Below are 27,721 nucleotides of genomic sequence, written 5' to 3'. Positions count from 1 at the left end.
TTGTAGAAATTTTCGTATATCTGATCACCTTACTAAATTTCTGTAGACATCACTGCCAGGTAAAAGCTCACACCAAACAATAAATACCTTGGGAAGAACAGACTAATTGATTGATTGAAACCCATTTTGCAGCCATTTTTCACCCAATCAATCAATCAATAAGTTCATCTTATAGTTCAAAGTAAACATGAAATGTGCAACTTATTCACACGCACTAGTCAAAAAAGTAGCAACATCCTGAATACAATTTATTTTCAAACAGAATTTTTGCATACAAAGGACAGTAAATGTGCACTAGGGGAAGAGAGTGCAAAGCATTCTAAAGGTTACATATTTGTGGCTACATTTTACTGCAAGACACATCTGAGTTCACAAGAGACAACAGTAATATTGCAGTTTGCAATGACACCTTCTACATAATGCAATAAATACTCACACAAGTATTCATATATTGCACTTTGGAGGAAATAAAGGTCTTGGTTAAATAGATGTTAGATAGTGTTCAATATAATCATCCCATTCCAACCCAGTCCAGCAAAGACTAAACTGGTCAGTGTTAAATGTTACAGAAAATGTTATACATTACAGGTTAAATATGTGCAAAAATTACAATTATATCCCCTTAAAAATTCACTGTGTCTGCTGTGCATGTCAACCATAATTTCTCTATTACAAGGACATCTTTTTGTTCCTTTAAATCTTTTCAGTACTTTAGATGCTACAGAGGTTGACTTGTGTGCCTCTAAATATAAAACAAACCAAGTGTTTGATTAACTGTATATCAAACTTTGTAAGATGAAGCCAAAAAAAAAATAAAAAAATTAAATATAGCCCACAATAACCTACCAACCTGGCACTGATTACAATTTTTGAGGACTGTTCCAAACAACACTATATACACACAACCTTTCACATTCAGCTAGGGTTAAATACCCAAATGTACACAATTTTCTACTGAGTATAATCAGAAAAATAAAAACCATCTACAACAGCTTTGCTCAAGAGTACCCATTAAACACCTAGCAAACATCTTTTAGAAGTTCTACCAACAAGAGAACCAGCACTTGGGGCAGAGTTCCTCATACCAATACACGGTTCAGCATAGTCATCGCTCAGAGCAGAATAAAGAAACATCTACTGGACAAAGAAAGTCAGAAAGTCACAAGAAAAATACACCAAGTGAAAACGCATGTTTGAAGAGTTGTGAAATGAAAACACTTCGTGTTGAGAGAAGAATACATTATTGTATTATCAATACTTCAACCTATATGAAGAGGATAGAGAAGGGCAGATCACTTACGCTAATAAAGAATAACTTTAATTGGTAATAATTTACAATAATGTTTAATTAGTTAGCATTAATTAATGCAAGTTTTGTTCATAACAAATAAATCAATTAAACCAAAATGCTTTTAAAAATATGAAAAATGTTAAGAAAAATAAACACGGGGGATTAATAAAATACTGTAAAACAGTCTTTAATTGTCATTTGCTATTACATTAGTTAATGTACAGAACCTTATTTTAAAGTATTACCCAGTAAGGCTTACAAAAACCCAAAACCATAATACTGTGCCTGTAGTTTAGAACAGTTTTGTAAATTATTGACTCTTAAAAGGCATTCTCCAATGTGCCACACAGAGAAATCAATTTTAGGATTGCATATTATTAGCAAACAAAAAGAGTGGCGATCATTTAATCATTTTTACATTTAAACAAAAATATTCTAAAAGGTACAAAAAGACAGACCCTCTTGAATGAGAACCAACCAACATAAAATCATTCTGGTTCCCAAAATTTCCCGAAATTGAAGACTCTAGATACGTTAAACCCACATCAAATGCTTTACTATAAAACGTCATCCACTGTACATTCAAGGCTCATGGTTCCAATAGTATCATTACTTCTGTTAACCAAAAAAAAAAAAAAAAAAAAAAAAAAAAAGAAAAAACACACAACAACAATAAAATAAAAGACTTCACTCAGCAGTATGCGACTAATCTGGAGTGCTGTATGGTTTGGTGCGGATTGAGAGAACTACATTCTTAAGCTACTGATTTTAAACATTAAAACTGCTCCTAGAGGAAGGCCACCTGATGACGAGATGGATAAAGGTATGACAGGGAGAAGTTCTTCATCATCTTGATTAACCCACTTGCTTATTCACTGCGAGTGCTTAGCCCTGTTTTTCTTTGGAGAGCTCTGTGTGAAAGCCTGAAACACGTGCTGGTGTTTAAGAAAGGAGTCTTGTGGATCTCCCGGGTGCAGCAGAGACAGAAGAGGCTTCATGCACCTGCAGGGCCACTCTGCCCTAAAAAAGGGTTACAAGAAACGAGAGCAGCCCCATACATGCTGGTAAATCTCAGTGTTAATGCTGCCAGTGTTAATAATGTGATTCTCCTGTCTGAAAACGTACCCTACAACAGCACACATAGATAATAACGCTAGATAGCCATACACACAGAGACGCAAGTTTATATCCCATGCTACAGACACCAAAAAGCACTGTTTTGGTGTCAATTTGAGTGAGACTTTGGTAATAACGTGGAACCTGCTTCATGCAATTAAGTGACTGACAGTGTATATGGAAACAACAGAACAGTGTGTTTGATATACATCAGGTGAACGGAAGATATAAGAATTTACAGAGAGTGAGAATTTAAAAAATAAAATCTCTTCATTAAAAACAAATGACAACAAAAAGAACTGCCAAGTCTTGCTCGGCATTAACAGCTGACACTCAAGTCACATGTCAGAATCCATCTAAACAAGTGCCAGTACCAGAGCCAAAGCGAGTTTCACAGCCCATATACACACACACGTGTCCTGTATGTGTGCAAGTGGCCACTGGAGTATCCACAGTCTTTTTTTCCTGTGAGTCCCATCAGTTTAAGGCTCTTAAGGCAAAGGACGGCACATGCAGAGAGACAGAGGGAAAAAAGAAGGGCACAACGCTTCAAGAAAACCTGGACAGGATTGGCTCATAGCTGGTGTACTATACTTTCAGCGTGATTGATGGATACAGGGCCGTCCTGTCTCAGTCTCTGCCACTGAAAAGTCGTGCTAAGTGATCCGACCTCATCCTCTTCATTCTCTTGCTCTTTAGCGAACTCCATGAAAACCTGCAAAATGGGTATACAATTACAGACAAGTAAGGCAAAAATCCTAATCAACATTAGTTTTTCAAATACTATATTCAAATATATATATCTATATCTATATCTATCTATCTATCTCTATATATCTATATATATATATATATCTATATCTATATCTATATATATCTATATATATATATATATATATATCTATATATATATATATATATCTCTATATATCTATCTCTCTATATATATATATATATATATATATATATCTATCTATCTCTATCTATCTCTATATATATATATATATATATATATATATATATATTTTTTTAGAACATTGTGACATACTTGTTCAAGAGTTGACTGGGAGAAGTTGTACTCTTCAAAGTTAAAGTTCTGTTTTGCTGTGAAGAAAAAGGAGAATGGTCAAAATAGTATTTTTAATTCTTCGTAAAATCTGTTTAGTTGTTATGATATCCATTTCTTACCATTTTCTAACTGGGCAAAAGACTTGGCTAGTGACTTCACATCTTCCATTGGGATTTTATACACCATCAGAGTGGCAAAACTGCAAAGATCCAACACACACACACACACACACACACACACACACACACACACACACACACACACACACACACACACACACACACACACACACACTTGCATTTGTGGTTTACGGGGGTTGTCTGTAGGCTTTCCTTAGGCTTTATTTTTTTTACTGTATTTTCTATCATCCTACACCAACCCTACACCTAAATCTACTGGCAATTTTTTAATTTCATAAAACACAGTTTTGTATGTTTTTTAAGCCTTTTGTTTTATGGGGACACAGGAAGTGTCCTCAAAGACCATGTTTACGTTGTAGTACCCATGCCATTATACACATTTGTGTCCTCGTAAACCATATATACCAGTTCACACACACACACTGTTTTTCACTCCCAGAGGTTTTACATTCTACTTTTATGTCAATTTGACATCTATTTTTTTCCTCCCATTTAATTTCTAATCTTATTCAGACACATCTCCTGTCCTGACGAGCAGCGTGAGGAAATATCTTCAGTATCTCTTTGTGCAACAGTGCAACCTGCTGCAGACCTGTGAGCTCCTCCTTAAGATTAATCTCTAGGCTGTAGCCTCTACCGAACTTCCCCTTCAGGTGCTGTATTGAGCCAATACACCTGCAGGGGGCAACATAACAAAATGTTACAAGCTTTCTATTTTGCTTTACTTGCTTGCCCAAAATTCTCTTTAAGTGCATGTTAATCCATGACATTTTTAATGAAGGCTTTTATCCATTTTATAGTCCCACCTTAGTTGACCAGAAACCATGATGGCCACACGGTCACACACAGCCTCCGCTTCTTCCATGTAGTGGGTTGTCAAAAGGGCTCCTCGCTGTTTGTTCTTAAATGCAGCACGGATTGCCCTCCTATTGAAATGAACCACAATGTTAATTTTTGCAGACCTCTGTTTTATATGTACATGTTGTGACATGATATTATATTATATCATAGCATTCAGAATACATAAGCTAAAAAACTGAACACAAAGTAGAGAATTTTACCACATGCGCTGTTTTGATTTGGGATCCATTCCTGTAGATGGTTCATCCAACAGAACTATCTGAGGATTTCCCAGCATGCTTAGTGCAAAGCACAGCTAGTATGAAAAAGAAAAAAAATAATAATAAGAAAAAAATTAAATACACAACAAAATAATTTTTTCATAATGATATTGAACTGAATGACTTGCCTTTCTCTTTAGCCCTGCAGACAAGTTTTTTGCCTGTTTGTAAAGATGATCCTTCAGCTCTAGAGCACTCACAACACTGTAAAAGACACACACACACAAAATATTTAAACCTTGAACATTGTTTTGGTGGTCATACTGTAATGTAGAAAATCTATTCACGTGAAAAATAATTTTATTTAGTTGCCAAAAAATTGTATAACCTTAAGTACTACTACTACTACTACTACTACAATTCCAAAAAGCAGCTGTTGTGGTTTATTAATAAAATAATATATGCAGTGTTTAAAACCCTCATTTGTGGATTTTCTGGAGAACACTACCATTCAAAATTAAGGGGTCAGCAGTGTTGGGCAGTAACGCATTACAAGCTTAGTAACGTGTTACAGTAATTTGATTACTTGCTTTCAAAATGGAAATATCTAAACATAAAATATCTAAAACAAATAAATTGTTATTCATCCATTTTACAAAAGCAACATGAACTAATATAAAATATAAACGGTTATAACCTGTGTTTGCTTCGTTGTGCAAGGCAGTGCTGAAATTGGTGTGCTCACGAATCCTCTCATTATAAAACACGAATTGTAGACATTATGAAAGATTCATCATGCATATATTTATTGTTTTATAAAAGAGATTTGTGAGATTGCGATGAACTGAGATGTCTTTTAGAGATTATAAATACAGCACTCTTTGCTGGCATTCTGCCAAAACCAAACCATGCACACAGCCTATGCTTGCTTTAGTTAAAAATAACAGTGTTCTGTAAATGTTGATGTTTTAATAACAAATATTATCGGGAGCGTGTATGCTGGGATTTCATTAATTTCATGGAGAAAAAAAGTAACGTAACTAGTAATGTAACTAATTACTAATTACTTTTGAAATAAAGTAATCAGAACAGTAACGTGTTTACTTTTAAAAGGAGCAATCAGTAATCAGTAATCAGGTTACATTTTCAGAGTAACTTACCCAACACTGGGGGTCAGTAAGACAGAATTATTTTTTAAATGAAATTAATTACATTTTTAGATTTTCTTTTTCTTTTAAAGATAAAAGATACTAGTAAATTGATTAAATGTGACAGTAATAACATTTAAAATGATTATTTATCAAAGAGTAATGGTTGCTGATAATTCAATATTAAATTTAATAAAATATATTACATACTAAGAGCTCAACATCATTTAAGACAAAATATAAAAAAACAAAAAAAAACAAATCTATCTTACTGACAGCAAGCCTTTGAATGGTAGTGTAAATGTAAAATGTATTTTTATTTATTTATTTTTTTAAAGAGATTTGGTACCGCTTAATGATGTTTGGGATATCACGCTGATGTAGCCCCTTGATAGCAGCATAGATCTCTAGGTGCTCCTGTAGAGTGATTCTAGGCCACAGAGGGTTCAACTGAGGACAGTACCCTACATGCTCCAAGGGGTTTTCCACTGGTTGGAAGTCTGTGCCATAATCTCCCATCAGAATCTAGAAATAAATATCAAACTTTAGTCAGAACACAATGAACATGTCTCATATGTTCAAATGAACTCATAACCAGCAAGAAACTGAGAGACTGAGCCCAAACCTCTCCAGCAGTGGGTTCAGTTTCTCCAGACAGCATGTGCATGATGGTGCTCTTTCCTGCTCCATTTGGTCCCAGCAGACCCAAAACCTCACCTGAGAACAGGTCATTTTTCATTAACTTTTAATAAAATCATTACTTACAGTACATCCAATCAGAGGCAGACTGTACCTTTGCGAACACAAAAGGAGATGTTCTTAGTGGCCACTTTCCTTTTCTTGCTGAATGAAAAGCCCTCCCTCTTGCCTTTGTACTGTTTCCTGAGGTTACTCACCACTACCACTGGTTTCTGTAAAAGTTTTATTTTTCCATATTAAAAAGGTTATTGGACAATAACGTGATTTGAGACTCTTAAGACTCTACGATTTAGAGAAAAGTGGGGCTATACCTCCTCACAGCACTGACAAGTCAAGGCCTCTTTCACTTGAGCTCTCTCCATCTGAACATCCTCATCTTCACTCATGCTCTCCTCTGGGTTTCTCTGAGCTTTGCTCTTTGCTTGGGAGGAAATCCTGGAAAACAAAGATCAGAGATCAAGCTCCATTTCTTAGTGATCTGGGTTCATAAAACTAACAGAAAGCTCACATTAACACAGAGTCTACACTAGACGCAATCGGCACAGCACGATGCAACAATCGCATCCGGCATGGACACGGTGTAAGTAAAACCACATAAATTAACTCTTATTCAATTAATATGATACCTTTATTGCTCTTTTAAGCAGTTTTCAAATTTGTGCAGGAAGCACTGCTGAAAAGTTGTGCATTGGGTTGAACTTATGGGTAATGTTAAAATTATGTGCAATTTATACGTTTTCTGTTACAGTTGAAAAGTTTAAAATACAATAAAAGCAATAATATATTATAACGTATTATTATAATTTAAAATAACTTTTCTATTTTAATGTAACAATGTAATTTATTCCTCTGATGAGAAAGCTGAATTTTCTCTTTCTACAGTGTCACATGATCCTTCAGAGATAATTATAATATGCTGATTTGCTGATAAAGATTCTCCCTGATTCACTTCCATTCTTTATACAAATAAAGAATCGAAGCGAATCAGGCAAAACATGAGCTCAGATGTAGTTCAACTTGTCTGCCATCGTTACTCCTGATCTGAGGCTTTAGGTAAAAATGAAGTCTGGTATTTAGTTTATTACAACAGACCTGCAGATCTGGTCATTTTTCATGGTCTTCCCTCCATATCTAATCTCAAGCCATCTCAGGGTGAAGAGCATCAGAATACACTGGATATATGGCTACGGAAGACACAAAGATTCAGTGTAAAAGAAGACATTATAAAACACTGAGAGACAATAAAATGATATTTACAATAACTTACAGACACAACAGAGATGAAGAGGTTCTTCCACGGGAAATCCTCTTCATGAGGAGACTGAAGGAAGGTGGCCTAGAATGAAAAAGACTTGTATTAGGTTCAATTACATTAGGGATATTTCATCTATGTTATCAGACATTGAATAGATAGAGTCCTGTAAGTAGTAAAATATTACCATGGTAATGCAGTTAAGGCAGCCCATAAGAGGGTAGAGTGGACTGAAGAAACACAGTGCATTGTGTAGGAGACGAGCCATACCAGCATTCTCATTCACAAGAGCCATCTGGACTATGGATGCAGAAACCACACACAACTATGGACAAAAAGAACAAGCTTTAATACCTTCCTACAGATATAATTGAATTTGAAAGATAATTTTCCGTGTTTCCACGCCACTGGAACAATGACTTTTGGAGCTAGAAACTAGCTAGACCTTTTCCTGATTTTTTCCATTATTTTTTTAGTCAATTCTTTTCCAGTTTTTGTACAGGAACCCTGTTTTATTGTTATTATTAAGATTATTTGAGGGTTGTGGGAAAGTTTCTTGAAGACTCACCATCATGGAGACCACTGAGAAGAAGTCCCTATTGCTCTGGACTTTGACAAACATGAAGGATACGCAGTATGTGAAGAGAACCATGGCTGGAGCGAAGCCAATCAGACACAGAGCCTGAAAATAGAATAAAGATAGCAGTTGAGCTGTTGTTATATGCTAATGCTAATATCTGCTCTGCTCTTTAAGCTTAAATAACTTCTATTTTAGAAAAATGTAATGGAAGCTGGGAGAAGCGTTTTCTTACCACAGACATGATATTATAGGAGGTGAGCAGGTTTGTAGAATGGAAGGCAAACAGGGTGCTGGTCATACAGATTAAGATAAGATAAAAGAAAGGGACATCAATAGCTGCCTGACCGCACCAGTACGCCGAAGGAACAAGACCAGAGATCCTCATGGTCGAGCGACACGTCAACTGATAAAAAAAAAAAAAAAAAAAAAAAGTGAAGATAGAGAGGTTGCATTCAATGTAAAAACACTGAAATATTATTGAAGAGACATTCTGATAAAATCAAGCTTTTACAGCTGGTGACCCCTGCGGAAAGGGTTCAATAAGATTTCTGTAATGTTTTTGAAAAAGGTATCTTATGCTCACCAAGGCTGCATCAAAAATACAGTAATATTATGAAATATCATTACAGTATAAAATAACTACATTTTAAAATGTATTAAAATAGAAAATTATTTCCTGTGATGCAAAGCTGAATTTTCACATGATTCTTCAGAAATCATTCTAATATACTGACTTGCTTTTATCAGGAAAGTTCAAAAGAACTGCATTTATTTAAAATATGTATTTTTTTTGTAACAATGTAGAAAGTGTTTTATCAATTTAATGCATTCTTGCAGAAAATATTTAAAAAAAAAAGTTAAAATAAAAAATTGGCTAAAATAAAAATTCAAACCATCATTACAGCACAAATATATACCTCTTTGTCTCTTGTGTGGTCCATTGCAAAATAGGCTGGCATCCCAGCAGCCAGCATCCCAAGAATCACAGCCTCAATGTAAACCAGTGCATAGGACGTCTTATCAGGGATTTGCTAAAATGCAGAAAGAATATAGCTGTTGACACTTACAAGTAACAACAATAGCAGTATTTATGTACAGTGACTTCAGTGTATTAATGCACTACACTCACATAGTCGAAGGGTTTAGTCCATGTTTTAATGTGTTCAGTGCCATTAAAGCCCCTCAGGAGGGCGTTACTGAGCACATTGACAACCATAGGCAAGGAATGCACGGTGGTACTGTTAAAAGCTAAAATGTAGCTAAAATCCTGGAATTGAGAAACAACGAGGGTGGACAGGAGGGGTTGAATAAAGTTTTCAAAGAATAGCAAGAGTTTAAATTATTTTTGAACATAAAAATACAATCATTTCAGAACAATCCATTGTTGAGAAGTTTATTTCTAAAACTCAAACTGTGGAGTGTAAAAGTGTAGAGAGGTTAGCCAATTGTACTGGAAGGCTCACTTTACTGGATCCTGTCACATTGATGGCGGCGCTGACAGGTGCAGCAGACATGTAGTCCGGTTTTTTCATCATTTCCACTTTAATATCCTGAGACGCCAGATTGTGGATGAACCCTGACAGGTCAGAATCTACCACAACACATAGATTTTACATTAACCAAGTTTTGAATTGGTAAATGTGAATTTTCAACAATTGTCAATACAATATATACAAGTATTATCACTGACCGGTGGAGTTTTGCACAAGCAGGCTGGTGGTGTATTTGCGAGGAGCCTCGTTGCGATGCAGCAGGTATATAGGTGAAAACAGTCTTTCAGGAGAATGAATCTGAATGTTTCCCGTGGCCACAGACAGAATCAGCATTGCAGACAAGAAAACCAGGAACAGTGTCAAACTAGGTAAAAGAGAGGAGAAAAAAGTATGACTTAGAGCTTTGTATAACACATGAATCATATGGATTATTAAGATACTGCATCCTTTTCCTCTATGACGCTGAGTATGGCCTGGGTCTTATTCAATATAAATATAAATATAATTTTGGGTCTGAAAGATTTTTAAATGTTTTTGAATAGTATGTGTGTACTGTGTACTACTGAAAGGCAAACATGATCAACTAGTACTTCCAAACATTTGCTTACTTGTAAATGAAAGGTTTTCTCTCTCGCTGTAGGTTGAGCATGTGCAGCCAGGCCACCGTACTAAACTGCTGCCTCCAGAGGGCACCTCCAGTCACTGCATCCTGCCTGTTGTCTGAAAACGTCAGCAGCCGCTGGTCTGTCTCATCAATAGAGGACACGTCTCCCTCGTCTTCCAGCTTTTCTTGGTTAAACACACTGTAGTCTACCAATGAAGGAAAACCTGAGTGGGTGTTATACCTCTTGAGCAATTCACTATGCTGGTTTACTGTAATACTGATTAGTTTCACATAGTTTATGTCAAACAGTAAGATATTAAATAGCTGATCTTAAAACATATTTTGAACAGAGATGCTTTGAGCCAGTTTAGGTAGGTGCCCATCTTACCAGCCTGATCCACCTCTGCCTCTGCCTCCAGACGCAAGAATACATCCTCTAACGTTGTCATGGAGACACCATAGTTAATGATACCCAAGTCAGGTCGACAGTCCAGCTCCGCAAACAGCCCTGGAGTGCAATGTGAGTGAGAGGCTAGAAGAGTTTAGTAACCATAGAAATGTACGGTATATTTTTGGATTGCAAGAAACAAGAAAACTAACCACACACACACACAACAAAAGCATTCCTAAAAGAATCAAAGTTCATACACACACACACACACACACACACACACACACACACACACACACACACAAATAAATTAATACTATACATCTGTCATCATTTACTAACCCTTATGTTGTTCCAAACCCATATGATTGTGTCCGTCAATGGAATAAAAGGGATTTTTGAATAATATATTTAGGTTATTCTTTTCCATTCGATGAGTGAAAAAACCCAAGTCATACAGGTTTGGAATGATATGAAAGTGAATAACTCAAACTGTAGGAGTGAAGTTAACACTCCACCAATATCATAGACTTCATATAACAAGACTACAGATAATAAATCAAAAATTAAAACCGCCCCAATAAAACACCACCGCAGTCCTGGTGAAAGCATGAAACAATCTGTTGCTCCGCAGGACATATGGCAATGTGGTACATAACAGATGGTGACACGAGGGCAAATAGAAGCGAGACCTGGGAAAGTGTCCATGCTCTCGAAAGGCAATGTGAACGTAAGCTCAGCCTCTTGCTTCCTTGACAACTGAGCCTTGGGAACATGCTGCTTGACCAGTGATGTGATGTTCTCCACTTCACAGCCTTCAGTTACAGACATTCTAGAGGAGGTTTAGAATGTAAATGTTAATGTAGCAGCAGCAATGTGTGACAGGAAGGAAGAAAGTATAGTAAAAAAAAAAAAAAAAAAAAAAAAAAAAAAAAATAGTACATATATTGTGCACTATTTATAGTACATAAGATTTCACCTAAGATGGTAGCCAACCCCACACTTGGTCTTCAGGTACAAAGAGGAACCAACACATTTCAGTTGTCCTTGAGAGATGACAGCTTTACGATCTGCATGACAGAAAATGAACAGAGGTGTGTAAGATTGAGACATAGATGACTGATGGAAGAAAAGTGAAAAATGATAAAAGTACCTGCAAGTATATCTGCCTCATCCATGTAATGAGTACTGAGTACAGTAACTCTGCCTGCTCTACGGCTCTTCAGTAAGGACCAGACCTGGTGCCGAGACACTGGGTCCATACCAGCCGTGGGCTCATCCAGAAGAAGGATCTGATTCATAAGCAAAAGGACACTGAGGGAGGGGGATAAATAAGCAAACAAAAAGTCAAAGGTATAAGCCGTCAGACATTTACCTTTGGGTCTCCAAGAATTGCTATGCCCACAGAGAGCTTCCTCTTTTGGCCTCCACTCAGGTTCTTTGCCTGGGCGTCCATAATCTTTTCTAAATCCAGATCCCTTAAAACTTTTCTCACTTAAAAACAGAGATATTTTAGAATAGAAATGACAACAAAACAAAACTTTTACATCGATACACAAGATTTAGATTTCAACTAAACGCTTTTCTTTTGAATTTTCTATTCAAAGAATCCTGAAAGAAATGTAACACGAATTTCAAAACAAATCAGCATATTAGAATGATTTTTGAAGGATCATGTCACACAGAAGACTGAAGTAATGTCTGCTTTACCATCACAGGAATACATTACATTTTAAAATAAATTAAAATAGAAAACTTATTTTAAATTGTTTCTTTTTTAATCAAAGAAATGCAGTCTTGGTGAGCATAAGAGACTCCTTTCACGAACATTAATAAATAAATATATAAAATACATTCCATATCAGCAGAGACATAAAAAAAAAAAAAAAAAAAAAAAAATTTATATATATATATATATATACTTCTAGAAGTTTGAGGTCACTGTTGCATTGTATAATGAATGTAATTAAACACATAGAGTGGAGCTCTTTTGATGCATTATATTGTGAGGTTTGCGTTTGAATTTCCCATACAAAGAGTCAACATGCAGTCAGCTGATGTGGTCTCTAGATCCTCTGGGAGTTCCTACCTCACTGTCAATATCAGAAGGCAGGATCCCTTTGATGGCAGCAAAGATCCTCAGGTGTTCTTCTACAGTGAGCACATCAAAGATGATGTTGAACTGGGGACATATACCAACCAGCTGTTTCATCTCAGCCCCTTCTGCTATCTCCGCCACAGGCGAGCCATAGATGGTTGCTGTGCCTATGCATAAAACACAAAATAACAGAACTGTGAGTGTAGGAGCAGTACAACTACAGTTTTTGCAAGGTATTGAGACCCAGTAAGAGGTAGAGGTGTTCCCAAACATTTTCAAAATTAGCATCTATGCATCACATGTCTGACCTTCTGTAGGGGGGCAGATGCCACACAGGATGTTCATGAGGGTGGATTTTCCTGCTCCACTGTGACCCAGCAGGGCAGTGATCTGACCCTCATAGATGTCAAAAGTCAAACCTCAGATCACAAACAGACAGAAGACAAAACATTCAGCAACATATCAGAGCCAGAAGTTTCATTTTGTGCTGATTATAAGCATTTTATCTAAAGTATACAAGAAGTAATTCAGTTCTAAATGCTAAGCAAGAGGATGCATACACTATTTGTAACACACAAACAAGGAAATGTCCCGATTTGGACACAGGTGGGAAGTCTCACCTCTCAAAGCTTCCACTTTGGTGTCTTTCTCTCTGTAGATTTTATGGATATTGCAGATCCTAACAAGAGTAAATAAATAAATAAACAAGGAAATTTATATTAAATGGTTGTTCTGGCTGCATGCCAACTCTCTTCAAGACCAAATATATCCAGGCTTTGAAGGATTTTAACATAAATCAGCTCTAAAAACATTGCTCCCTCTCCCCAAACTGCAGCCTAAATCACTTCACTGGTCTGCAAATACTGACAAGCTTTTGTAGTTTGTAGATAAAGATACTTTGAGAATAGAATAGAATACAATAGAATTTATGAGAGGGTGTGTGCATGAATTTTTTAACTTTTTTTTTTTTTTGTAAAATAATTAAATGATGTTGTGCAAATAATTGTGGACCACTGATCTTTTTTTTTTTTTTTTTTTGTCAAATCCGCACCTGATAACCTCTTTGCCTCTAAACTCAGGAGAAACCGCCTCCACAGATTCATCATTCACAGGGGTTCCGTTGACCTCGCCCTCGTACACAGAGCTCACCTCCACATAACGCTTCCTCCGCCTTGACCAATAGGATGGCTGTAGGAAGTACAGCACTGAGCGCCTTGTGCCAAATTCGCCTGAAGGAAGAAATGGTCATTTATGTAGGAAGGTCACAAACGCCTCCATCCCAGTTAAGTAATAACACAGATTTGTGTGTGTATTCTTTACTGCAGCAACATAATATTTTTTTATGGAATCTGCAAATGCTTTTAAACCTTTTCAGAGAACAGACTATCGCATTCACGGTATAACCGAACACATTTTTCAAGTGTTCAGCTACAAAGGAGTGCTAGTGCAATCTTCCTTTTAAGAAAATTATTAATATTTTGTGGTCAATTAAAAAACAAAATAAATAAATAAAAAAAAAAAAAAAAAAAAAAAAGAAAAGAAAAAGTATCATCTCAAGCATCATCAAAATTGTTTTTTTTGGAGCCACATTACATGGACTGTGACCAAACAGTTTAGGTTCCAGGCTGAGCAAATGAATTTGCATTATGAATAAATTTGTATACGATGCCTGAATATAAACACTGTTAAGAAGCGGAACTCTACTAAAAACACAAAGATGATTTCTGTGGAGCTAAACTGTTCATGCAAAATGCTTTGACTCTAGTTGTCACCTGGTAACACTTGGTCCAGGTAAATGGCTAAAAGCAGATAGAGAATGCAGTCCAAAAACAGCATGACCATAGGAACATAGAGGGCGTGAGGACCGTTGCCCAGAGAGGAAAACACTGCGCCGTCCCCTTGAGCTTCCAGATACACCACCTACACAGACACACAAACAGTGCCAGAATATACATTCTATTTCATATATGGGATCTTTGACTTACTACATACTGAACACAGACTTAATGGTACTATATGATTTTTTTTTTCCAAAAATAATGTTTTTTAATGTTAATGATTTAATGTGCTTACCAAGGCTGCATTTATTTGATCAAAAATGTAATGAAAATTTTCCAATTTAACAATGTAACTGTTTTCTATTTTATCACATTTTACATTTCAGTGTCACATGATCCTTCCAAAAATTTTTCTAATATGAAAAACATTTCTGATTATCTATGCTGAAATTAATTGTGCTGTTTTTTTTTTTTATTTCTTTTTTCTCAGGTTGCTTTGATTAAAAAAAAAAAAAAAAAAAAAAAAAAAAAAGTTATAAACAACAACATATGTGTGACCACTGACCACAAAACCAGTCTTAAGTCGCTGGGGTATATTTGTAGAAATAGCCAAAAATACATTGCATGGGTCATAATTATAGATTTTTTTTTTATGCCAAAAATCATTAGGCTATTAAGTAAAAATCATGTTCCATGGAGATATTTTGTAAATTTCCAAGCGTAAATGTGTCAAAATGTAATTTTTGATTAGTAAAATGGATTGCTAAAAATTCATTTGGACAACTTTAAAAGGTGATTTTCTCAATATTTAGAATTTTTTTTTTTGCACCCTCAGATTCAAAATTTTCAAATGGTCGTATCTCGGCCAAAGATTGTCCTAATAAAGCATATAATGTATAAATCTCAATTTCAAAAAATTGACACTTAAGACTGGTTTTGTGGTCCAGGGTCACATTTGAAATAAAAATCTTCTGTAGCATTATACACATTGTTACTGTCACTTTTGAAAACTTTAACGCATCCTTGCTGAATAAAAGTATTAATTTCTAAAAAAAAAAAAAAAAAAAAAAAAACGAAACAAAAACAAAACAGAAGTGTACATAAAATAAACTGAATACGTATGTGTGAAAAACATTCTAGGCTAAACTACTACTGATACTACTGATCACTGTTGTCATGTGTTTTTCTTGGCAAACGGTCCTATAACCTAGGTTACTGCCATTAAACCATGGAGACCATGGACTGCGTTTGTGGCAAAGTGTGTTACCTGGGCGATGCCGATAGAGAAAGCGCTGGGAGACAGAAGGCAGAGGAGCCACACGGCTGACTGGGGGAAATCTCTCATCAGCACAGTGAAAAGAGACAGGCATCCAAACACCACTGTCAGCATGGAGCCAACTGTACTTGCAAACTTGGGCTTCTTAAACAAAGGGGTCAACATGAAGGAGAAGAAAATCTGTGGGAAAATGAAGTCTTGAGGTCAACCAATTAAAATGTAACATTCCTGGTTTCATCGTAATTGATTCATCAATGAGAGAGAGAGAGAGAGAGGGAAAGAAAACCCTTATATTTTAATCTGTCACACAGACACCACTTTTCACAATACAATTAATTCCCAATGGATAAAACCAAGACCTGTTCTGCATTTTGTTCTCGTTGAATATCCTGCTGCATTCAGAAATATCACATTATGGAAATAACTTGCAAATGCAGTTTCATTTCTTGAAGAAAAATACACTTTACTGCTGACAACTTTGTAGCTAATGCTTTCTTTGGAGAAAAAAAAAAACAAAAACCTTGCATTCTGTCAGATATTTTACCATTACAGTCACACCCTGCTGAGGCAAAAGAAATCCAACACAACAAAAAGCTATTTAGCCTTAGAAAATGAAAATTCATAACATATTCATAATGAACTCAGATTAGTCTGTCACTCACATGTCTACTCTCACTGTAGGCAGAAATCGAGACCTGAGGCCAAATGAGTGCACAGCCATTTAAATTGCTTTGCACTCTCTAAAGCTTTGAGTCACTATTGTTCAGGTTGTGACTGGAGGGTTGCTAGGACTTACAGAGGATATTCCATAGAGGAAAATGAGGAGGAAGATGACAAAGAAGTTGCTGTTGGAGAACAGGGGTGTGCAGGTTGCTATAACAGCCATGAGAATGGACATGGTCGTCACTAGTGCAGCATAGAGAAGGCCCCATGAAAGCCTAAAGAAAGCAAAAGAAAAAAAAAGTTTACAAACAGACCATTTTTTACATTTAAATTGGCTATGATAAACAACAGATCCTATAGAGAGCACACTCACCAAAAGGCAGAGTCATACAATCCCATCATGCCCATGGTGTCTTTCAGACGCTGCTCTTTTTCAGCTGCCACATTGACGATGAGGAAGGAGACAAAGGGTGTAAACGCCAGCACTAGGTATATGGAGATCAGGGCGTGAGGGAACTTCTGGACCTCCACTGAACCTGGATGTCCCATCATCACTGCACGCACTTTTAATTCATTCCACACCGGACGTTTGGTCTTCATCTGCAGAGCAATGAAGGCAATATTATAGAAGCAAAAATCATGTCAAAAGAACTCAGCAGTGACTTACTATTACCATAAATGAACTGTAAAAATTTAATATTATAAAAGATTGTAATTTCAAATAGGGATGCATGAAATTATCGTAAGGTTATTGAAATCGGCTGATAATGGCTTAAAATGCAAATATCGGCATCGGCCCGATATGAAAAATTATGCCGATATGCTTTGCCGATAAGATGAGTAACTCACATGTGCTCAGGGTGTGATAGAGATAAGATCAGTCAGCAGTGCGGTCATTCTTGAAGCAATTTCTTTCCTGAATAATGATTCGATTTACTGTCTTGAGCATTTAATCTGAGAATGCGAGTACAGAATGACGCGTCCAGTGTGCAACAGAGTCAACAGTTCCTAGTGCGTGCAGCAGTGGCACCCTCCTCCGGGTTCTAATGCCCATCCGGTAAGGCCTTTTATTTACTTAGGGGGCACTGTTGGCCTACTTGTAATAAAATGAAAGTAAAATACTGTACACAAATAACATTAAGATTGTGTTTCTGATGAAATAAAGCAGTAATTGATGTCATAAAATCATGAGTATGAATTGATTTAAAGATCAGAAGGTATAGTTTACATGACACTTGTAAATTAAATAATGTTTCATACACACACACACATATACATATACACATATATACATACTAATATATATATATATATATATATATATATATATATATATATATATATATAGAGAGAGAGAGAGAGAGAGAGAGAGAGAAAGAGAGAAAGAGATTTATTCATTAATGTGTAATATGCTTTTTTTTATGAAACTTAAGGAGCTTTTAAAAGGTTTTCTGAATTTGTACAACTCTTGCTTTAGACCATCTACAAATGTTAAATATTCAAATAAAATGTTAAGGATTGCTTTGTAGTTATTTTCAAAGCTTTCAATGTCAATTATTTAATCCTCAAAAGAAAGTTTTTGTTAAATATTGTGTTTATAATCTCTGTACGGAAGAGACTTGGTGTTGTTTCCAAACAAAAGGAAATATATTGGTATCGGCATCGGCCAAAATAAGTTGAAAAATATCGGCATATCGAATATTGGCAAAAATCCAAATAAATGTTATTCTTTTTAACTTTCTCTCGCAAAAAAACATGCATCACGACTCTACACGACTTTTCAACATTGATAGTAATAAAAAAAGTAAGCTGTAAATCAGCATAGAATGACTTCTAAAGGATCATATGATCATGTAAAGACTGGAGTTATGGCTGCTTTCAAAATATTTTTACTGACCATAAACTTTTAAATGCTAGTATTAGTGGTCGACCGATATTTGTTTTTTGACAGCAATGCCGTTATCTTGGAAAGCAGGGTGGCTGATGGTCAATATAAAGCCGATATAATTATATTTATTTTAATTAATATTTAAGAAATTTTAAATAATTTGAAAATGTATTTAAAAAATCATTTGTAACATAAACATACTTATGACAAATTATTTGTCACAGATAAAATAAATATTTAATAAAAATACAATTAAAAAGGAAGTAAACTGTAACTAACAGAGCACTTAGTATTCTTTACAAATTTAAGGTTTAAAGCAGTGCTTAAAGTGGAAAAAAATAAGTGCCGGTACCCCCCCCCCCATTTATTTCTTTATATTAAATAAATAAGTACTTTTTAATAATTCACAATGTATGTATTGTGCCACAATCAATCAATAATTAAAAAGAGTTTTCAATACAAATTATCACAAGTCAACCTACAATACCAAACAGGACCACAGGGAGACGCCAAAGACCACTAAACTTACTATATTATGGATCCATTCAGAATCGCTAAACCTCTGATCACCTTCAGCCAGCATCTATTATAAAAGACTCTTGTTTTTAAGCCAAAAACATGCTGAACAGAATAATTTAATGACATCTGGACGCAAGTGACTATTCTCTCTGCAATCTCTGATGAAATCAGCCATGTTTTCTCTGCACTAGCACTATTTTGCACTATATATTATATCACATGGAATCGATCTTACTGATATAGATATCGTACCTCAAAGTGATAATGTTACTGACCATTTCCTTGTATCATGCATACTGCATATTACTGATAATAACTTGGCTCTGCATTATCATCCGGGCAGAACTATTGTTCCAGCCACCAAAGACAGATTCACAAATAACCTGCTCTGTGTACCCATAAACACATATGAAACAGACAAAATGACTAGCAACACAGGCACTATCTTCTCTAATACATCAGAAGCTGTTGCCCCCATCAAATTGAAAAAGGTTAGAGAAAAACATACTGTGCCATGATACAACAGTAATACCCACTCTCTCAAGGAAGAAACTCATAGTCTAGAGCAAAAATGGAGAAAAACTAACCTGGAAGTTTTTAGAATTGCGTGGAAAAACAGTATGTCTAGCTATAGACAGGCTCTAAAAACTGCCAGGGCCGAGCATATCCACAAACTCATAGAAAATAACCAAAACAATTCAAGGTTTTTATTTAGCACAGTGGCTAGATTAACAAATAACCAGACGCCAACCAATCTAAATATTCCCTCACAGTTTAACAGTAATGACTTTATGAATTTCTTCACTGATAAAATAGATAACATCAGAAATACAATAACAAATGTGGATTCTACAGCGTCTAATACTTCAGCTTCATTCATCGCACCCAAAGATAAAGGCAAAATCTTCCATTTATGTAAAAATATTAGAAAAGTTGTGTCTGCTCAATTGTGCTCCTTCCTGCAAAAAAATGATCTCTATGAAGAATTTCAGGCCCCACCATAGCACAGAAACTGCATCAAAACTATACAAGTACTCAAGGCCAGGCTCTAAGATGGTTTAGATCCTTCCTGTCCGATCACTACCCCTTTGTTTATTTAAATGGGGAGTCATCTCAATTATCACCAGTAAAATATGGAGTGCCACAAGGATCTGTCCTAGGTCCTCTGCTATTTTTAATATACATGTTGCCCCTTGGTAATATTATTGGAAAATACGGTTTCTAATAATTCGTTTCCACTGTTATGCTGATGATACTCAACTATATATCTCAACAAGACCAGATGAAACTTCTAAATTATCTAAGTTAACAGAGTGTTAAACATGTAAAAGACTGGATGAACAATAATTTTCTCCTATTAAATTTGGAGAAGACAGAGATATTACTTATTGGACCAAAAAAACAGTACACAGAATCTCTTAGATTACAATTTGCAACTAGACGGATGTACTGTTACTTCCTCTACAGTCAAAAATCTGGGTGTTATATTAGACAGCAACTTGTCTTTTGAAAATCATATTTCCCATGTTACAAAAACTAAATTTGCTTAAATTATGTAAATGTGTATTTGCTGAATGCTGATGGCAAACGAGAAAGTATTATAATGTTTGCCTTTCTATTACTAATAATATAAAACTAATCGTCATAACATTCGTATATATTTTAACTCTCTGTTTAACAGTTCTATTGGATTATTAGACAGACTTCTATCCGTATTAGACAGAACTGTTTAGGATGATGGCGAACAAGAGGGAGAATGTGAGCACTGTGTGTTCAGACGCTGCCGTTCTCAGTGCTGTCAAAATAAAAGTCCCGCCTCGAACGCATCAACCAAAAAGAAAAACTTATCGGCCGATGCTGATATTTGAAAAATGTCAAATACTGGCTGATATATCAGTCGACTACAAGCAAGTTTATGCCCAGACTTCAGCAGGCAGATGTATACACTGCATATTAACAGCTACAATGCTTAAATCCTAATAAATTATTCATTCATGCCATTTCAAACCTGTATAATGGCAGCATCAATGAGAGACTGCAGCCGTATGAATCCAGAATACCAGTAGTTGGCGGCACGGCAGTTGACATAGTTTGTGTAACAGCTTGCTGTGGAACAGAGAAAAAAAAAAAATACCCGTCATACAAGTTCCTTTCATTACAGATCAAACAGTTGCAAAGTGAATGTCATTTGCATTAAAAAGTATGTCTCCAATTAACCAAAGAAGAAGCTAAATCAGGTGCCACAGCTGCTGTGGCTTGATGACATCAGCACTGAGTGATTCTCACTTATGGATTCGGTGAAGTCACTAGGCAGAGGGAGCTGGTTGTATGGGAATCGCAGACGGTACGACACTGAATCCAAGAAGACCACTCCTACAAAGCCATCAGGTTCATAGAGACTGGCATTCTCCAAATCTTTCTCAGTGGAGAACATCTCTAATCGCTCATTCATAGCTGAGGATTCAATACCCACAAACAAATAAAAAGAAAAGCACACAGTGAGTCTACTTTAAAAACCATCAGAATCAATGCTACCTCACCATTAATTAGCAAAGCATTCAGTTACATACAAAATACACCATGCAATAATATTGTGTTGTTTGCTTTAAATGATGAACAGAAAAATTTGAAATACGCATAAACTTTACAGATCAGTGAAATGTTCTGACTTACACAGTTCCCGTGCCACCTCTTCCATGATGTGATTGGTGACATTGTTGATGGGGGTGTAGCCAAGACCTTTGATTGACAGGTCCCGTTCATACTCCAGCTCCTTAGTGCTGATACTGCCGTATGAGACATGAGGGTTGAGGGTGCTAATGAGGATGAGGAGGCCCAGGAGCAGCAAAGGCAAGATCAGCTCCTGCAATATATATATATATATATATATAAAATAGAATGTTAAATAGTAAAAATAAACCATATTTAAAATGATATATATTAATAAAATTAACTATTTATAAAATGATATATATTATATATATATATATTTTTCAATACCTTCCAAAATATTGTAAAGATATATTTTGTATACCACAGTAAATCCATATTGTCGTGTTCTCAAAGCTACAGCTCTTGATTTACTGCCTTAGTGAGGCCATAAACACAAGAGTGCCAGTGAGGGTTTCCAATCATCCCTCTGGGTTTATTTGCTAGACCATGACATGAGTTTAGCTTTTAATGTGCCTGGAGGATGTGCACTACAATGTTTGTTGCAAAAAGTTCAGGCAAATTCATTTTAAGACCACACTAAAGAAAGTCACTGATTTCATGATTACAGAATTTCAATACTGGATACTGATTGTTTAAAAAAATGATAATGTCTCCCTTAAACTCAAGACTATACTATTATAAATGTAAAAAAAAAAAAAAAGTATTCACATACGTCACTATAACCAAGAACTCCGAACAATACAACTTGCTTCACCATCTCCACCTCCAAGAAAATCAATACAGAGATGACAATCGTTGGCAAAAATCCCAACCATGCCTACTTCATAATGCAATTCATTTTGTTCCATTTCCAACCGCTTTCCATAATGTATCATGATAATTTCCCCTTTACAATGTCGGTTTAAAAGTACTTTAGTATTGATGTCAAGTACTGATATGAACTAGTGGAACACCCACCCATTAACAGCCTTTTAATTCTGAAAGACTCTTATATGGCTCTTAACAAAACAAACAGGAAGCAGAGAGCCATTAAAAATACATTAAAAAAGTTACCTTACATAAAAAATACATGACCAGATGAACAGAAGAAAAAAGGGAAATGACTTGGAGGATTTTTTCTTTTCTCTTTCTGAGTGGAAGCAGAGAATAAACAACCTGCTGGGCAGTAAAGAGTCAACAGAGTGGAAGGAAGATGATTTCATCCAGATGCAGGGGAATTACAACAGATCAGTAGTATTAAGACTGCTAAGTCTTGTGATTTATAAAGCAGTCTAGGTAACTGTAATTTTGCACTGCTCAATTACCTTTGACCAGACGTGTCGTACATTGCAAAAATTTTTTTTTTTTTTTTGAGCAAATATTTACAGAAGAGACCCACTAAAATGTCATTCAGTGTAACAGTCTTGTCAGGCATATTTATAACAAAAATCAATTTATGACATTAAAAAGACTAATTACTTTCACCCCAAATACTAATTAGGTGTAATTTTACATTTTTAAAATCTGCCACTATCCTAGGTTTTGCCCATTGGTCAGTAAGAATTTTTTAAAACACAATAAAATTTTATATGCTCCCTTAGGGATGTAACAATTAACTGCGAGCCGGTTGAAAATCGATTTGAAAGTGTGACGATTCAATTCGGTTGAGATGCTAAACAATTTGCGATTCATTTAGGTGTAGGAGTTTATATGTATGCATGTCTGAGGGGAACTTAGTGTCTTTAGAAAAGTTTAGATGGTATTTTTTCTTTTCATCTTGCCTCTGTATAATGCATATTAAACTTCATTTAACTTCAAGTGCAGCACTGCTTCGTTTGGAGCAGAAACCAAGGAAAAGCTTTAATTGCTGCCTGTTGGCAGAGAGTGAATCTGAGTCTCATTCAGTCTGCTGTTTCATTCAGGTATTTTTATGTATAGTTTCACAAAACTAAAGTCAAACCATTCTGTATTTGCTTCCAAATTTTTTAATTATACAAATTAAATTAAAAACTGATCATGTTGCATGTATGCAGCATCTTTGTTTGGATCGGGATTAAAATGCAGTGTTTGCCTCTAATTTTAAATGGATAGAGCACAGACAAAGCCTTACTTTGTTTAAATAAGAAGATTTATTTTATTTATGTTACTTATTTATTTGATTTGGGACTTGTTTTAAAATGTCAATTTAGTTTTGTTATTTACATTTACATTCTATTTAAATTTTGTCATTTACCAGACGCTTTTATCTAAAATGAGTACAATTGAGTACAATAGAAGCAATCAGAACCAACAAGAGTGCAATAATATGTAATAAGTGCTATATTAGTATATTATAGTTATATTATAATTTCAGAAAGAAATGTACAGCATTTTATCCAAACAATAGTAAAAGGACACATTTAATTCATCATTTGTCTTAAATATAATTTTGTTTAAAAATAAAAATCATGAATCGAATCATGAATTGACTGAATCGTTACATCCCTATGCTCCCTTATTCTTTTATATATTTTAATATGTACATGTCAGAATAAGCATGTTGTTTGAATTTTTACATAAATATTGTGTTTCACTGTATGACAATGTAACATTATTTCAACCAAATTTTGACATTTTATCCTCCAAAAATGTATTTGAAACCTTAAAAGTAGACAGTTTACTTACATTTAACGTGCTTTCTATGGACATAAAATCACTTCTGGAAGAAAAAATCTTTCTGGAGGAAAAGGGTTGTGATCAAGGCCACATTTTGAAAGGTCAGGGATCTTTGAACAGACTGAAAGGGTTTCTGCAGGTCTTTAAGACAAAGTAAAGAAATGAAGAAACAGGGCTGCACAATAACTTGTATTTTAATTGAGATTATGATTTCTGCTTCTGTTCATCTATTAAAGGGGTCATGAACTGAGAAAAACAATTTCCCTTGACCTTTTGACATAACAGGTCAATGATACTACAAACACATCATGTAAGTTTAAAAATTCTAAACTTTCTTATTAGTTTAAAAACGGCTTTTATTGAAACCAAACTCAGAAAACAGCTTGTTTTGGAATGTGCTGCTGACGCAATAGTGCAGCAAAAGTCCACCTCTGCAGGAGAGGATCAACCCCTACTTCTACATCAGTTTACTGTCAGGGATTTATTGCGTCAATCCATGCCGGTATAGACCAGTATAGACAGAATTGCCAATTATTGTTGTCTATAGTCGCGTTGCGACGCTCATGTCCGGTGTACACACAGGGTAAAATTAGGAAAGAGCTCCAGATTGCATCAGTGACACTTTGTGTGTTTGCTTGCTTTACTTTACTACAGATTCATTTTTAAACAAGACAGTATGATGCAGGCTTTTCAGAGACTGAAAGTAAACAATGATGTAGCGCTGAGTCTGACTAGAGTGGATCCAACAGTAATGTCGCAACACGTGAGTAAATGTGTTTTAACCACTACTGCATTGTCTATTCCAGACCGTTTGATATATAATAGCATTTATATGTTTTTAACTCAAATGACCCATGTTGTTTTCAGAGTACGTCACAGCATCCATTTGTCATTTTAATAAGCTAAACAGTTAGCCAATCATAGCATAGTTAGACCGTTCTGCAGAGAGGCTTAAAACACAGAAAAATAGCCCATTACTTCTAAATTATGATGTTTGTTTGATAAAAATCAACATTATATGTGAACCTCAGAGAATTTTATATAATATAATATAAAGTAAAACTTACAATGCAAATGTAATATAATATAATATAATATATATATATATATATATATATATATATATTTTATATTATATTATATTTTATTAGTATTTATATGATGTTTGAATAGCTCTGCACCCAACTGCAAGAATATGGAAATAACTGATGTTTGAAAGTGATGTTCTTCCTCCGTATTTTTGTCTTGTTTTCGAGTGCAAAAGATTCTTAAATCAAGACATTTATTTGAGAAGCAAAAGTGCATATGATAAGAAGTCTTCATTTCTGTGAACCTGATCAAAATGAAGTGAGTTTATGAATAAGAATTTTTGTTTTTTTTACAAATCTGCCAATGGGCTCTGAAAAACCAACTTAAATCTATGAGAAAACAAGTTTTCATAACAAATTTTTCTTAGAATTTCTAAGGAAACAAGACTTCATTTCTTAATTTTGCATCTCAAGTAAAGGCATATTAATTTAAGAATCTTCAGACATTTGCAGTCGAAAACAAGACAAAAATACTGAAGAAGATATTAATTTTTACAACGCATGCAGCATTTAATGCCATGATTTTATGAATTTAAGACTTTCTGCTATGATTTAACACCTTGATTTGTGAAAGGGTGAATTAAGACCTTATAAAACCTGCAAAACCCCTGGATTGAAATGGTCACTTCCAAGAATTCCTTGAGAAGCATATGCTGTACAAACTTCAGAAGGAGCTCAATACACGCACATAGAATAGTGCAAGAGATTTGGAGGGGCGAAGAAAGCATGTGAGTGACAGATGAAAGGCACCTGGAGACTCTGTTGTTTGGTCCTCCATTTGATCAGCAGGTTTTTGTAGAGCAGGCTCCTCGTCTGATGCCAGACTCCGGCATCTCTTCTGGTTATAGGCTGCATTCTTCCAGCATGCTTCAGCTGACTGGCACATGGATCAGACACAGCTGCAAAACAACACATAACCTTCTCATTGTTCAAGAATGATTAAGATGAATGAAAAAAATTGCTTTGAATTTGTCAGACCAACTTCAGGGTGTTTCTTCACAACTCATGGTTCATATTGTTCAACAAGCCAAGCTAAGGTAAGATATGACAGCATGTGAGAATGTCTCTCTATGTCTCTTTTTGAAATGATCCCATATTATAATCTGAATTTTCTTTGTCAGTTAAGTGCATTGCATCCATATTCACACTTCTATAATCAATCTTAAGGTAATGACATTAAAATGTTGAAATTGACTGATCAGAATTAATAACTTGAATGTCATTGAACATCATGCTTTATTTATTACTGTATTAACCATCCGATATTTAACACGCAGGAGACTACGGAAGCCCGCTTTCGCAACTGATTAAAGAAAAAAATAAAGAAATACAAAAGGTAATCATCATATATAATAATAATTCTGACTTTTCCACATAATTTTAAGATTTTGCTCATAATTCTAAATAAAGTCATCTAGCAACTGACTTTTTTTCTCTGAATTTTGTTCTCAGAATTGCGAGAAACAAAGTCCGAATTGTGAGATAAAAAGGTCGCAATTACCCCTTTTTTTCTTAATTTAATTCCATTGCTGAAACGGGCTTCCATAGTAGACACAAGCAATCGCTGGTCCTTTTATTCAGCACTTTTTTAAACATTGTCCGCAAAGCTTCCCATGTCAAGACTGAGAACACCTTCAAGCTGTTTTGAAGCAGAGAGAAAAGGAAACGCGAGTAAGGTGACCGCAGATAAGAATACATTAGAGAAAGCAGCCTGTAAAGCCTGACAGTGTACTGCCAACTACCTGTAAAACAGAAAACAAACAATAAATAAATAAATAATTTTTTTTGTAAAAATTTTTTAACGCAAAATGTCACTGCTCGTGCAGGAGGTCGCGTGCACCCGACATGTAGCGCGTGCTCGCGCGGTGCAGGTCAATAACGAATGGGTTGGGCTTTCGCTCCCTCTTCTTTTTTCTTTAAAATAGAATATATATGTGTTTTTCTAATGTACATGAAATACTAGAACCAAATGTGAAAACTCCCGATGAAATAATGATTTTTATTCGCTGCGGTCGGAGAGTAAACACTGATGGCTAACGCTAACTAGCTAACAGCTTTCCCTCAAGCTTAAACAAGGAAGTGCACTTACGTATGAAATACATTAAGGCATGTCTTTCCTTTCCTCCAAATTCGCTTGATTCTTTCCAAATAAATATCCTTTAGGAAATAAATAAATAGGGAAGAGATCCAAGACGACGTTGTCAACACTACTTGCGCCTCTGCTATCAGCTGGACCGACCAGTCATTCAACCAATCAGCG

At 35.3% G+C, this 27,721-nt stretch overlaps 1 protein-coding gene across 2 annotated transcripts; it reads right to left on the bottom strand.

Moving 5' to 3' along the window:
• Positions 1–227: 227 nt before the first annotated feature.
• On the bottom strand, positions 228–27,721 carry LOC109071024 (cholesterol transporter ABCA5-like). 2 transcript variants are annotated; one of them, XM_042768033.1, is made up of 39 exons: positions 27,551–27,721; positions 26,212–26,360; positions 21,740–21,929; positions 21,353–21,520; positions 21,075–21,172; positions 17,033–17,259; positions 16,793–16,934; positions 15,988–16,176; positions 14,715–14,862; positions 13,994–14,171; positions 13,563–13,621; positions 13,251–13,361; positions 12,934–13,109; positions 12,220–12,339; positions 11,998–12,136; positions 11,824–11,914; positions 11,537–11,676; positions 10,842–10,961; positions 10,458–10,677; positions 10,047–10,213; positions 9,820–9,947; positions 9,486–9,623; positions 9,274–9,387; positions 8,589–8,759; positions 8,345–8,458; positions 7,964–8,101; positions 7,792–7,860; positions 7,617–7,708; positions 6,836–6,959; positions 6,619–6,736; positions 6,451–6,542; positions 6,175–6,350; positions 4,866–4,941; positions 4,678–4,772; positions 4,423–4,542; positions 4,139–4,291; positions 3,596–3,675; positions 3,456–3,511; positions 228–3,122 (listed from the first exon to the last, which is right to left on the bottom strand). In XM_042768033.1, exons 1-39 carry the CDS (start codon positions 27,561–27,563, stop codon positions 2,982–2,984), a joined length of 5,040 nt encoding a protein of 1,679 aa, XP_042623967.1. In that variant the 5' UTR covers positions 27,564–27,721; the 3' UTR covers positions 228–2,981. The 2 variants fall into 2 exon arrangements, with proteins under 2 accessions (XP_042623967.1, XP_042623968.1); XM_042768034.1 differs by having other exon boundaries at positions 10,458–10,659.

Source organism: Cyprinus carpio, chromosome A12, assembly GCF_018340385.1.
Source record: "Cyprinus carpio isolate SPL01 chromosome A12, ASM1834038v1, whole genome shotgun sequence".
Classification (NCBI taxonomy): domain Eukaryota; kingdom Metazoa; phylum Chordata; class Actinopteri; order Cypriniformes; family Cyprinidae; genus Cyprinus; species Cyprinus carpio.
Note: the sequence above shows the minus strand (reverse complement) of the source record. Positions and strands in the feature narration are given on the sequence as shown.

Bases quoted from the DNA above. Each gene is read 5' to 3' on its own strand.
- LOC109071024 (XM_042768033.1), bottom strand. The intron at 10,678-10,841 runs GTAAGATGGGCA...ACACCCACTCAG, and splicing joins GGCAGAGGTGGATCAGGCTG to GTTTTCCTTCATTGGTAGAC. The intron at 6,351-6,450 runs GTTTGGGCTCAG...ATTTATTTCTAG, and splicing joins CTGAACCCACTGCTGGAGAG to ATTCTGATGGGAGATTATGG.